The 14943-nt window shown below is 46.6% G+C and overlaps 1 protein-coding gene across 1 annotated transcript in view; it reads right to left on the bottom strand.

The window, feature by feature from the left end:
- Positions 1 to 14943, bottom strand: part of herc2 (HECT and RLD domain containing E3 ubiquitin protein ligase 2) — a 117619-nt gene that overhangs the window by 43940 nt on the left and 58736 nt on the right. The window contains 9 exon segments of the mRNA XM_080832568.1: positions 1157 to 1347; positions 8697 to 8836; positions 9051 to 9159; positions 9870 to 9995; positions 11044 to 11212; positions 12765 to 12863; positions 13198 to 13340; positions 14007 to 14274; positions 14702 to 14844. Of these exon segments, the coding sequence (XP_080688694.1) occupies positions 1157 to 1347; positions 8697 to 8836; positions 9051 to 9159; positions 9870 to 9995; positions 11044 to 11212; positions 12765 to 12863; positions 13198 to 13340; positions 14007 to 14274; positions 14702 to 14844 (1388 nt within the window).

Below are 14943 nucleotides of genomic sequence, written 5' to 3'. Positions count from 1 at the left end.
CTGCATCTAGACTTATAAGCATTGCCTCTGTGCCATTTTGTATGATGTGATTAATAATGTGAAGGGTTCTTCTCAAATTGTCTTTTGTTTGCCTTTCCCTTATAAAACCAGTCTGGTCTGCATGTATTAAATTAGGTAGAATCTTGTCTACTCTATGTGCCAGTATTGATGTAAATAATTTATAGTACACTAATAGGGCGAAAACTGCCACACTCAAGCTTGTCTTTCCCTTCCTTGGGGATTAGTGAAATTGTTGCTTCTTTCCAGGAGGGAGGAATTTTATTTTTCTTTAGGACCCAGTTAAATGTGTCTAGTAGTCTTGGGACTAACTGCTCTCGCAGGGATTTGTACCATTCCGCACTAAAGCCATCTGGGCCACATGAACGATTCGCTTTCAACCTAGAGATGGCTGCGTTTAATTCCTCAGTTGTTATTTCTGATGCTAATCGTACATTTTGTTCTTCAGAAATCGAGGGAAAGTCAAGTGAGGCCAAAAATGCATCAATATGAGGAGAATTATCAATATGTTGCTGAGAATAGAGTTTTTTGTAGAACTTTTCAAAGCTTAATCTCTTTAATTTCTTGTTTCTCCTTTTCATCTAAAGTAACACTGTGAACCCTTTGTATGCTTTAATTTGGTCTCAAGGTCTTGTAACTTTTGTCTTCTAATTTTTTTCAGCGAAGAAGTAATGGCAATAATTCTACCCATCATAACTGCTTTGAGTGTATCCCAGAGGATAACTGGTGTCACCTCCCCATTATCACCTCTCACTCAATATTTTCAATTCTTAAAAGTAATTCGATGTTTATGGAGCATGGAGAATTTTAAATACTCGGGAGCTGTTAAATATAATTGCTCTTCCTCCTTGGCTGTTCTTCTCTCTGTGTCCATGAAGAGAATGTGTGTGCCTGTGTGTGCTTGTGTGTGCCCCTGTGTGTGTGTGTGTGTGTGTGTGTGCTTGTGTGTGCCTGTGTGTGCCTGTGTGCCTTTGTGTGCTTGTGTGTGTGTGTGTGCGCCTGTGTGTGACTGTGTGTGCCTGTGTGTGTGTGTGTGAGTGTGTGAGTGCGCCTGTGTGTGTGCGCCTGTGTGTGTGTGTGTGTGTGTGCCTGCGTGTGTGCCTGCGTGTGTGCCTGCGTGTGTGCCTGCGTGCCTCACCTTGCCCTGTGATCCGGAGGACTGCCAGCAGAGGTCGCTGCCATCGATGAGGCGCGAGGCCTGGTTGACGGAGGACGACACGCTGAGGCTCTTGACCACGCGGGCCCACTCGTCGATCAGCATGCCCCGCTGGCTGCTGTGGGGGCGCTTCAGCTGCTTCCCAGAGCGCCCGCTGAAGGCCGGGGACTGACCTGAGGTCAGAGGGGAGAGCGATGTTATGGGTCAAGTCAGGTGTGTAGCAACCGATAACGTAATAACGGCCAATAACGTAATAATTTAAATGTAATAAAACCAATAACGTAATAAACTGCCAATAATGTAATAAAGTAGCTGAGCCAATAACGTAATAACTTTTGGCCAATAACGTAATAACGTATTACGTTATTGGCCGGTTATTACGTTATTGGCCTTGCATTAAAAAAAAACTTTGAAAATGTAATAACTGAGCCAATAATGTAATAACTGAGGTATCACTTCATTTTATCTTCAATATCTGAACAGAAAGTGTCCCAGCCTTAATATTGCATCTTGCAACAGATGCATAAATATCCGACCTTACAGATACCCCTCCACCCTCAACCCCCCCTCAACAGGAGGCCTTACAGGAGCAATAAAGAGTCATTTTGGATTAATATGTCACTCTTAGGGTTCTGTTATAGTACTCTGTGTATGCAACTCTGTGACCATGCAGGCGCTTTGATGGAGTCTTTCTAAGTTCTGCGTTGCAGTTTTCAGTATGGTATTGCAATTCACTGTCGGAACCCTAGGGAGCTTTACTTTTACTCTAGGATTCTCGAATCAGCCAAAACTGTGCTAGGGCCAGTCTGATCTACAAAGCGACATTAAATTTCTTGCAGATTCGGGTGGGTTCTCCCAGGCTAGCACAAATACACACATACACTCTCACACACACACACACACACACACACACACACACACACACACACACACACACACACACACACCCACACACACCCACACACACACCCTGTTACTGCTGTTATTGCCGTCTTGTTTGAATTTTTATTTATTTATTTATTGTATCCATCAATGTGTTTAAAATATACCTAAATACTAAATTCATTTAACACACATGTGCCTAAACATGTACCTAAACTCGTAAAATCCTTAAATTTTCTCGAAAACCAGTAGTGGATGGAGGATGGAGTAGAGTAAAAGTAAAGCTCCGCTTATGGTAGCCTGACGTGTGCCTCCAAAAAAAAAATACCAGTCGAGGTGACTGAGACCTATAGAGACGGTCAGATTATAACGTTATTGGCCAAAAGTTATTACGTTATTGGCTCAGCAACTTTATTACATTATTGGCAGTTTATTACGTTATTGGTTTTATTACATTTAAATTATTAAGTTATTGGCCGTTATTACGTTATCGGTTGCTACAAGGTGCATTAGACCATATAAAACAATCACAGAGAAACCCTGACAAATCCAAACACGTGTGCGCGCACACACACACACACACACACACACACACACACACACACACACACCACACACACACACCACACACACACACAGGCATGTACGTGCACACAGAGTGAGGACAAATGTTGCCGTCAACTTAGATTCAAGAGGCAGATAGAAACGCTGAAACATCTAGATAACAGAACGCTAGGTTACGTATGTAACCATGGTTCTATGAGTTTCGGATGACCGCCAGAGGCGGTGCTTTAAGCACTGATGTCATTCACGTTTACGTGTAGTTCGAGTATTTGTATCAACAAAATCACCTGTGACCTGGGTGACGTATGCCTTCGCCCCTGTACTAAAGGCATGCTGCCCCAGGTCACGACCCTTGACAATCTTCTCGCGAATATTCCGAGTGACTGCCAAGCTCTGGCGGTCATCCGAAACTCATAGAACCATGGTTACATACGTAACCTAGCGTTCTATTTCGTTTCTACTGACCGCCAGAGGCGGTGCTTTTAGCACTGGATGACTAATACCAACCAAGTCACGAGGAAGTCTTACCTTACTCCCGCTGTAAGGAAGTAGGAAGAACACCAGCTGCCACTGGGTTATGAGGGACCACGTTAACCCTATAAAACCTCACAAATGTGCAGGTTGATGCCCATAACGCAGCTGTTCAGATATCTGAAGGGGGACACCTCTTAGGGCCGCCCGCGATGTACATACACTCCTAGTTGAGTGACCTCGGACCTGAGGGACCGGGAGACTACTGCTCCTATAGGCACAAATAATAGCGTCCACAATCCAACGTGATAGCCGTTGTTTGGATAAGCTGTGCCCTCTCCTCTGTCCAACATGACAGAGAAACAGTGAATCCGACTGGCGGAATTCCAGTCATATAAATATAAGCCCTAAGTGCTCTCACTGGGCACAACAGGTAGGGCTCTGTCCCTGCTCGTCATCCTGAGCTGGGGCTCAAGGCAGCCAGCCTGAGCGGCTGGTTTCAGTAGGATGATAATTCCAAGAGAAAAGCGGTCTTCATAGAACGTTATTTCAATCCCACCCTCTCTAGAGGTTCAAATGGGGACTGCCAGAGTGCCCTTAGGACTATAGGCAAGTCTCAAGAGGGCACTGAGCTTCGCCGAAGCGGCCTTAGTTGTTGAGAACCCATAAGGAAGCGGGTCGCCAGCATATGGGACCCAACTGTCACACCATCTGCGCTACTGTGTATGGCTGAGATGGTGGCTGCATATACTTCCATGGTGAAGGCTACGAGGCTGCCGGGATAGCACATCCACAGCCGTGTTCCGAATGCCTGTTAAATGCATTGCCCCCAGGCTCAGGAAGAGTAGATAGGCCCACAGCCACCGCTGTTGGGGCAGCCTCAAGGATTGTCTGGCCTTGTGCTATCCTGGTGGTTTATCTGGTAGACCACTGACGTGTTGTCTGCTCTTACCAGGACAGCTTTTCTACCACTACTGGAAGAAAATGTTTGAGCATCAGCAGGACAACCTGCAGCTCCAATACATATATGTGGTGTTCCTACTGCCAAGGACTCCAGAGACCTCCGAAAGTCCTGCATTGTCATACAGCTCCCCCCTGCCATAGAGGCATCGGTGGCCACCGCTCCTCTGTAAGAAGGTATGGGCCCCAAGGGAACCCCCTGGGTGAGATTATGTCTCTTCCCTACACATCTATAGCTTTGTAAGGCAACTGGAAGTGACTCTGACCAGCTTGTGCCTGTGATAAGTGGGGTGCAAGCCAAGATCGTTCAGCCAAATTTAAAGAGGCTGCAAAGACAGAAGTCACAAGGGAACACCTACGTGGCCGCTATGAGCATACTCAGCAGTCTCAGAAAAGATCTTGAGGGCCAGAGCCCTCCTTTCCTGAAATGATTGATGATGCAGTAGGGACAGTGCCGCTGCCGCACATCTGGTGAAGACGTGGTGCCAGCGAGATCCTGAAAAGGGAGCACGTAGAACTGGCAAGCTCTGCCCTCCAATGCAAAACGAAGAATGTGTCTGTTTCGAGGTGTGATAGGGACGTGGAAGTATGCATCCTTTAGGTCGATGGTTGTAAACCAATCTCCTTGCTTGGTACCTTGCAGCACATCCGCTGTACGCAGCATGTGGAATCTTAACCTTGAGATGTGTGTTTAACAGTCTCAAGTCTAGTATAGGCCGAAGGCCGTCACCCTTCTTTGGCATGATAAAATAAGCGGAGTAGAATCCACCGTTTTGTGCCAGCCTGTATAATGGCTTGATGGCGCCTTTCTTCAAAAGATCCCAGATCTACTGACGTAGAGCCAGAGCCCTGCTTGGGTCTATGACTATGGTCATTTTGACCCCATGGCACCTCGGTGGTCGGGGTCCGAACCCTAGGGGGCCTCTGTCTGCCAGGAGCCTCACGGCTCGGACTGGCAACTGTTGTCTGGACTGTGTAACCTGTAGGCTGCACTCCAGAGCTTACTGCGCGACAGGACCAACATCTGTCCAGGAGTGACAGGAGGAAGAGACAATAGGGCTTTCCTGCCCGGCTCCAAGAGTGGAGACTGGGCGAACCGTATCTGGCGTTGGGTCTGGGTTAACTAGGACACCGCCTACCCAACTCCCTGGTCATGTAGGCAAACGCCTGCAGGGAGGTGTCACTCCGACTCTGCAGAGGAGTCATCCCCAGAAGTCTGCAATGTCTGGGACAGGGCTAGTACCAGGTGTGACATTGAATACCCAAGACGTGCAATACGCGGTGCTGCGTAGTAGGATTTCCCCATGTAGACGTCTGTCAAACGGCACTGTGGCCGGGGCAGCAAGTATCAGGCCGGAGGGCTTAACCAGGTGTCAGCACCCGGGCAGCAACGGCTGGTTCAATATTGGGCATGCTAGCAAGGCCCTGGGCAGATGCATCTTGCATTATGGCTAGGGCTCTAGTCTCCTGGGAGATGAGAGAACCGTCTGGGATCTGCCCAGCATCTCTGCCGCTCCTCGATATATGGGGGCGAGGGCGGAACATTAAAAGCCGAAGATGGAGATGCCTTTTTTAAAGGCACTCTGAGGAGAGGTCTGTATGGGTATAATATCCAACCCTAGACGTGTCATTGCCATCTTAAATGTGGGTCTAACTGATGTTTTGGCTTCTTTCGGAGCCCTTCAGTGTAGTGTCGCTCATACCCAGGGAACTGGGATGAGAGTAATAGGGGCCTCTCTGAAGCCCTGGTGGAGAGAATATCCTCCTTGAGGATCTCAAAGCTGGTGACCGTTGTAGAGGGAGCACCTCCGAAGGAGACTGTAAAGCCGCTGTAGTGAAAGCACTAGCACGCTGTGCAGCAGGTTGTTGTAGCTTTAGAAGCAGAGTCTTATTTCTGCGACCTCCTAAGTCGAAGTGTCTACCTTCTGGGCAAGCGGATAACCTTTCCTGCATTTGCCCCTACCAGAGGCTTCCCAGGAAGCAGGCCTCTGGCGTTTGCATTGCTTAGGAGACCTAGCGCCGGAGGCGGTTCTGGCTCGTCCTCTGGCCCAAGAGGGGCCTGGCAACAGTGCATGTAATGAACATGTTGCAATATCTATACATAGGTATTTATTTATCTTTATATATATATATATATATATATATACACAGTATATGAGTGATATTTTACCAGCAGCCTTAGCGAATAACACCAGGCCCTGTTCAGATAGGCTACTGTTTAAGTGTGAACCCACTCCTCTACAGCCAGCTGAACCAAATAATAAATGCTGAACAACTGAGGTTTGCAGTCTATTATGGACCAAGCCTCAATATTAACCAAGCGCATTACACCTGATCGCGGCAATGATTCCTCTTTCGTTACGTAAGGTAGGCTTCCATTTAAAAGCGGACCCAACGGTTAACAATTACCAAATTTGGATGCTTTAGAACTGAAATTGCGGGCATAGCCCATTCAGTCCTTGATCAGTTGGTAAACGTAGCCTGCTTATAGTGTTTAACACAAAGCCGATTGGCGTAAATCATATAGCCTACTGCTTTAGAGCGAACCCACTCTACAGTCATCTGAACCAAATAATAAATGCTGAACAACTGAAGTTTGCGGGGCGGAGAACAATCACCCACTCAAACTAGGCAGTTTATTATGGACCAAGCCTCAATATTTACCACGCGAATTAAACTTGATCGCGGCAATGATTCCTCCTACGTTATGTAAGGTAGGCTTCCATTTAAGAGCGGACACACTCGTTAATAGTTATCCAAATTAGATGCTTTTAGAGCTGAAATTGCGGGCGTAACACGTCAGTCACCAATCAGTAGGTAGACGTAGCCTGCTTATAGGATTACCACAAAGCCGACAGGAGTAAAAACCTGTCCTGTTCGAGAGCAGACCCGCCCATTACCAGTTACCAATATAGATGGTTTAGAACTGAAATTGCGGCCATAGCCCGTCAGTTACTTGTCCGTAGGTAAACGCAGCCTGCCTATAGCGTTTAACACAAGCCAACAGGAGTAAAAACCCTGTCCTGTTTAAGAGTGGACACACTCGCTCCCAGCTACCAAGATAGATGGATTAAAAAACTGAAATTGCGGGCATAGCCCGTCAGTCATCCATCATAGGTAAACGTAGCCTGCTTGTAACGTTTAACACCAAGCCGACAGGAGCAGAAATCCTGTCCTGTTTAAGAGCGGACACACTCGCTTTTAACACCATAGTTAACAGTTCCGCAAACATAGAACTGACATTTCGGGGCGTAGAACATAGCTTTAACAGTTACCCAAACAGTAGGTAGCGACAGGAGTAAATCCTGTTCGTTTAGCCTACTTAATTGAATGCTTATGGCGAGAACGCCGCTTGCATCTTCATCATAACAACGGTACAAAACCAACTATGCGAGGATTTCCATCTCGCTTAACAAGTAGTTTTAATTATCAGCTATAAGGCGAGAAACACCTTCTGATAGCGTGACACAATCAGCTATAAGGTGAGAAACACCTTCTGATAGCGTGACACGAAGCCGACAGGGGCAAGTAGGCTAGAACGCCGCTTGCATCTTCAAAACAACAACGGTACAAACCAAACTATGCGAGGGCTCCAGCTCGCTTAACAAGTAGTTTTAATTATCAGCTATAAGGCGAGAAACACCTGTAGCCTGCAGATAGTGTGACACGAAGCCGACAGGGGCCGAGGGTTTCCATCTCGCTTAACAAGTGGTTTTAATTATCAGTCGTGAGGCGAGAACACCTATACTGACTGCCGTATCTCATCGTGAACGATAATAATAGGGAACTATTATGCGAGGAACTCACTCGTGCAACAAGTGGGTTTAATTATCAGTTGTAAGGCGAGAAACACCTAAAAACTGCTGATACCCATGCCTCTTTACTCATTAGGCTCCTACAGCGTGAGCACGGTAAACGGCATAATAGGCTGTAGCATAACTCGCTTAACAAGTGGGTTCAACTATCAGTTCGTAAAACGAGAAACACACTTCCGATAGGCCACTGCCTCAAACCATTACCCGAGCGTGACTACTACACACGGTAAAAACAAAAGAAGAGGCAACTCACCTTTTTCCGGACTATCCGTCTTTCCGGATTATCCGCGAGTGGGTTTAACTACCAGTTTTAAGGCTAGAAACACCTGTACTGTAGCCCACTGCAAATGTTGATTTTTGATGCTAATCGTAGTCTTAAGAGGGCGAGAATTCGCAGCTCTACCCGAAGGTTGCAAGACTACCAACGATTAGCATGATTACACTCACCTGTGGAGTGAACATACTCACCTACTCACCTGACGCGAGAAGAATTAAGGGTCGTGACCTGGGGGAGCATGCCTTTAGTACAGGGGCGAAGGTATACGTCACCCAGGTCACAGGTGATTTTGTTGATACAAATACTCGAACTACACGTAAACGTGAATGACATCCAGTGCTTAAAGCACCGCCTCTGGCGGTCAGTAGAAACGAAATAGAACCAAGGCTGAATGAGCAGTACATGAAGAAACGGGCAGAAACATCTAGATAACAGAACCAAGTGTATGGACATAATCCCATGCGTCCAAACACAAAAGATTCACACACACACACACACACTTTTCATGTCCTACAATGCCAGCAACACTGGCAGACATCAGCAGACGACTGACCTGGCTCATTGATCCTGCCAAAGGAGTGTCTGCTGTTGTGCTTGCGTGTTTTGAAGCAGTTCTCACAAAAGTCAAAGTCATCGCAGTTCCTGCACTTAAACCTGGGGCCATTGATGGGGAACATCTGGCAGCCGTCACACCTGCATCACCATGACAACGAAAATACTGTTTGAGCTCAAACACACAGATAATTGTGCCTCGCCATGGACACACAAATGGGTACGGTGCAGAGAAAGAATGGCAATGCCCTCCTATGCCAAATCCATTAAACTACAAAAACAAAAAGGTGCATAATTTAAAATCAACAATGGCTTTACGGTATGAATCTATCAGTTCCTTTGGAGGAGTGTGTACCTGACTCCAGGGTGCACGCTGGGAACCAGCTCCATCTCGGACAGCAGGCCGGTCCAGTGGGACTGCTGAGGGAAGTCCACGATCACGTCCTTCCCATTGGCACTGAAGGCTGCACAGAGGAGGAAAGTGTGAGGGAAATCTCATTCTGTTGGAGCTCTCACACTCACACACACACACACACACACACACACACACACACACACACACACACACACACACAGCACTGATTTCTTCTTACACACACACACAAGTTTATCTGAAGGCTCAAACGGGTAAATCAAAACTTAAAAACAAAAACTGAAAATAATTCTGCTATCTTGTTTTTTAAGTGGACCTTGACCAGTGCTGTTGAAACAGCAGTGTTAGTCATTCCTTTAATACAGAGCTTATTTTCTATGCTTTTGAAGTTATGGATATCATCCGAATAATGGATTTTTTAGCACTGGTACGAGGGTGAGATAACGTACATAATGAGTAGATAAGAACATTCCAGTGAGCCGTGGTACATTTTAAAACTCAACTTTTTAAACTCATCTGTCTAATTTGGTATTTTGTCTGAAGCATACTTCATATATTTAACAATAGTTTTGGATATTTTGTATTATCGTTATTCATTGATTGTTTTAATTTTAAAACTGTATTTTAAATTGACACTTTTGTTGTGTGTAATGTTTTGTAAGTCGTTTTGGAGAAAAGCGTCTGCTAAATACCTTAACCATACTCATAATTATAATGGTGGACCATTTGTTTTCCCCCCCCCCTGTAAAACATTCCTTTAATGACCACGCCCTCTGGTGAACCAAGACCCAGGGTGGTTACCTTTGACCACGCCCACACTCCTGTGTGTGACCGAGCCCCACTTGTACTTCGGGGTGGTGACGGAGGGCTTCACGCGCACCTTGTCTCCAATCTTGATGTGGGACGGCGAGGTCTGAGGAGGGAACCCTGAGGGTGAGCAAAGGAGAAGTTAGTACGCCATCTAGTGGACACAAACTTACTCACTGTACATTATGAAGCATTGAAATGTCCTACTTAAATGACATGCTGGAACTATTACAGCATACCTTAACAATAGTATAATAACCTAGTAAAAATGCAGCTTTTAATCCATATCAGAATCCGTATAAAGCTGGTTGAGATGAGGTGAGGTGTGTATAGGTGAGGTGTGTCAAGGTGAGGTGAGGTGTTTTCGGGGTGACGTGAGGTGAGGTGGGGTGAGGTGTTTTCGAGGTGGGGTGTGTCTAGGAGAGGTGAGGTGTTCCAAGGTGAGGTGTGTCGAGGTGAGGCGTGTCGAGGTGAGGTGATGTGGAGGTGAGGTGTGTCTAGGTGAGGTGATGTGGAGGTGAGGTGTGTCTAGGTGAGGTGATGTGGAGGTGAGGTGTGTCTAGGTGAGGTGATGTGTCCAGGTGAGGTGAGGTCTGTCCAGGTGAGGTGATGTGGAGGTGAGGTGTGTCTAGGTGAGGTGATGTGGAGGTGAGGTGTGTCTAGGTGAGGTGATGTGTCCAGGTGAGGTGAGGTCTGTCCAGGTGAGGTGATGTGGAGGTGAGGTGAGTCCAGGTGAGGTGTGTCGAAGTGAGATGATGTGGAGGTGAGGTGTGTCTAGGTGAGGTGAGGTGTGTCCAGGTGAGGTGGTGTGGAGGTGAGGTGTGTGGAGGTGCGGTGTGTGGAGGTGAGGTGGTGTCGAGGTGAGGTGATGTATCCAGGTGATGTATCCAGGTGAGGTGTGTGGAGGTGGGGTGTGTCCAGGTGAGGTGTGTTGAGGTGGGGTGATGTGTCCAGGTGAGGTGTGTCGAGGTGGGGTGATGTGTCCAGGTGAGGTGTGTCGAGGTGAGGTGATGTGTCCAGGTGAGGTGTGTCGAGGTGGGGTGATGTGTCTAGGTGAGGTGTGTTGAGGTGAGGTGATGTGTCCAGGTGAGGTGTGTCGAGGTGGGGTGTGTCGAGGGGAGGTGATGTGTCGTGCTGAGATGTGTGGAGGTGAGGTGGTGTTGCGTACCCAGGAGCTCGGTGTGGATATAGCGCACCCAGTAGGTTCCTCCCTTCTGCTGCCAATCACACTGCACGTTCAGGTCGTGCAGGCCGTCACGGTCCAGCTTAATAACCTTCCCTACATCGCCCTCGTACACCTCCTCATACGTGCGACAGCACTTCACCATCATCCCCACCTGCACAGAGGTCAAAGTTCAAAAGGTCATGGCAGATAAGATCAAAGCAGGCAGAGTCATCATCATCATGGGATTATTAAATTAATCAACAAATGAATGAATCCAGAGATACTGTAAAAGAAGGAATGTAAAAATGCAGGAAAGACGGAATAGAATAATGATTATTACTGTTTAGAATTGTTATTGTATAAATTGCTCTTTTTTATATATATATACACAGTACTGTGCAAAAGTTTTAGGCAGGTGTGAAAAAATGCTATGAACTAAGAATGCTTTGAAAAATGTAAACAATAAATGTTTATTTTTTATCCATTTACATGGTAAGACTGAGCGCAGCAACAAGACACAACGTAGTTATACTGCATCAGCAGGGTCTCTCCCAGACAAAGATTTCAAAGCAGACAGGGGTTTCGAAATGTGCAGTTCAAGCTCTTTTGAAGACGACGTTGAGGATTGTAGACGCAGTGGTCAGCCAAGGAAACTTAATGCAGCTGATGAAAAACACATCAAGCCTATTTACCTTTGAAATCAGAAGATTTCAAGCAGTGGCATCAGCTCAGAACTGGCAGAAACCAGTGGTACCCAGGTACAGACATTTACTGTCCGGGGAAGTCTGGCCAGAAGTGGTCTTCATGGAAGAGTTGCAGCCAAAAAGCTCTACCCCGACAAGGAAACAAGGCCAAGTGACTGAACTAAGCACGAAAACATAGAAACTGGGGTGCAGAAACATGGCAGAAGGTGCTATGGACTGATGAGTCAAAATTAGAAATATTTGGCTGTAGAAGAAGGCAGTTTGTTCGCCGAAGGGCTGGAGAGAGGTACAATAATGAGAGTCTGCAGGCAACAGTGAAGCATGGTAGAGGTTCCTTTCCAGTTTGGGGCTGCATTTCTGCATGTGGAGTTGGAGATTTGGTCAGGATGAATAGTGTCCTCAATGCTGAGAAATACAGGCAGATACTAATCCATCATGCAATACCATCAGGGAGGCGTATGATTGGCACCAAATGTATTCTGCAGCAGGAACATAACCCCAAACATACAGCCAATGTCATTAACAACTATCTTCAGCTTAAAGAAGAACAGAGAGTCCTGCAAGTGATGGTATGACCCCCACAGAGCCCTGATCTCTACATCATCGAGTCTGTCTAGGTTTACATGAAGAGACAGGAGAATTTTAGGAAGCCTACATCCACAGAAGATCTGTGGTTAGTTCTCCAAGATGTTTGGAACAATTTACCAGCCGAGTTCCTTCAAAAACTGTGCGCAAGTGTATCTGGAAGAATTGATGCTATTTTGAAGGCAAAGGGTGTTCACACCAAATATTGATTTAATTTAGAATTTTCTTCTGTTCCTTCACTGCATTTTGTTAATTTATGAAGAATTGATGAAAATAAACTGTTAACACTTCCATTTTTGAAAGCATTCTTAGTTTACAGCATTTTTTCAAACCTGCCTAAAACTTTTGCACAGTACTGTATATTTTTTGTTTTGTTATTATTACAGAATAATACATTTTAATCATGACGACAAAAAAATATAAAACAAAGTTTACCTGAATATTCTCTCTGACATACACAGCGTAGTCATCATTACTCTGGAAGTCTGACCTCTTCTTAAACGTCTGGGTCTCAGTCACCACTGCGCCGGGAGGCTGAAACACACACAGAACGATTCAAAATAACAATAACAATAACACATGGAGCACAGGCAGAGGCTGAGGATGAGACACACAGGACTTGGCAAGCCCTCAAGAAACCAAGAAATCAGTGAAACAAGCAAACTGATTTAGTCAGTAACTGATTTAGTCAGCAGGCTACTCTGTTTCCCCAATATCAGGTGATGTTCCCCCCAGGTGTGGTGATGTTTTTGTTTAAACATGCGGGTTACCCCGAGTATGACCCTGCATTAGAGGGGAGAGAAACCGGAGCTGGTTGTAGTGTGTGTGGGTGTGTGTGTATGTGTGTGTGTGTGTGTTCTGGACCCACCACAGGGAAGGCAGGCTCGGGCTCTTCCAGCTCCTCCAGCACCTCCTCGTCTGAGTAGTCGTCTGACACCGTGTCCGCGTCCGACACCTCTGTGACGGGCACGTCCGGGTGGTCCAGCAGCCAGCCCACCAGTGCCTCCACTCCTGCAGGACACACACAGTGTGTACATGATCATAGAGCTGACACACACATACACACACACAGCGTGTACATGTTCACAGAGCTTACACACACACACACACACACACACACACACACACACACACACCTGTATGACACACACAGTGTGTACATGTTCATAGAGCTGACACACACACACACACACACACACACACACAGTGTGTACATGTACACAGAGCTGACATACCCTCACACACACACACACACACACACACACACACAGCGTGTACACAACATGTTCACACAACAGCACAGCTGCAGGAGACACACAATGTTTACATGATCACAGAGCTGACACACACACACACACACACACACACAGCGTGTACACAACATGTTCACACAACAGCACACCTGCCGGAAACACAGAGCGTGTACATGTTCATAGACGGGCAAACAACAGCACATCGACCCTGACTTGATGTATGTGATACATTAACGTAAAACCACACTGGGTGCATACTCCACGACTTCTGTAGAGTAGTCATGTTTTAGACAACATTTGCAACAAACAATATAGTGACAGAATTCGATTAACTGTACAAAATAAATAATACACTAAATAATAATGAATACAAAACGAATCCCACTGGAGCACCTCAGTACAGTGTTGGTGCACTGTGCTGTACCTGGTACTCCAGAGGCGGTTCCTGTGGTGCCAGAGAGGGACTTGAGGGCAAACTCGACGTTCTTCCTCTGGAAGCCCATGTCCATGAGCTGCAGGACGATGGGCAGGGGCGGCACGGGCGACGTCTTGGGCTTCTTCTGCTTGGGCGGACGCACGTGCTGCACCGTGACCGGCGTGGTGGCCTCGCTCGAGCTGCTGTCCTCGAACAGAGGGGACGACGGGTGTGTGGACTCCACCGCCAGGTACTGACACACGGCCAACGCCGCCGCCTGGCAGCACACACACACACACACACACAGGAAGAGATATATGAAACAAAATGGTGCTTGGCAGTGCACACACACACACAGGAAGAGATATATGAAACAAAATGGTGTCTACTTTTGGTTTCATCTACTTAGTGCAATACATTGACCAAGCAAACACTGTGTTTTTATGTATGTATGTATGTATGTTTATAAATACAAACAATTCACTGCGGTCTACTAATAAAACACATTTACTATTTCTATGTTATTGTTATTATTTATTTCGATTACGCTTGAAAGGTCACACCTAACTAGAAGTGCATTGTTAAGAACCTGCCAGACAGACACAGATAAACAGACTGAGAAAGACAGACTAAAAGCAGCAGGCTGACAGACAAACAGACAGACAGACAGACTGAGAAAGGCAGACTAAAAGCAGCAGGCTGACCTCCAGCTCCTGCCTGTCGAAGATGGCTTTGATGGGGGAGGGCTGGGTGGCGGCCGCCAGCAGCTGCTGCAGCAGGATGAGGGGGGGCAGCGGGCCCTCAGGAGACAGGTCCCCCACGTCAGGGGACGACACCGCAGCCTCCTCTGTGAGAGAACAAGACAAGACAAGACATGTTCTAGATCATTCTCTGCCTCCCATCTCACACTAAGACACACAAGCTATGATATTGGTAAATGATTTTT

This window comes from Sprattus sprattus, assembly GCF_963457725.1.
Source record: "Sprattus sprattus genome assembly, chromosome: 2".
Classification (NCBI taxonomy): domain Eukaryota; kingdom Metazoa; phylum Chordata; class Actinopteri; order Clupeiformes; family Clupeidae; genus Sprattus; species Sprattus sprattus.
Note: the sequence above shows the minus strand (reverse complement) of the source record. Positions and strands in the feature narration are given on the sequence as shown.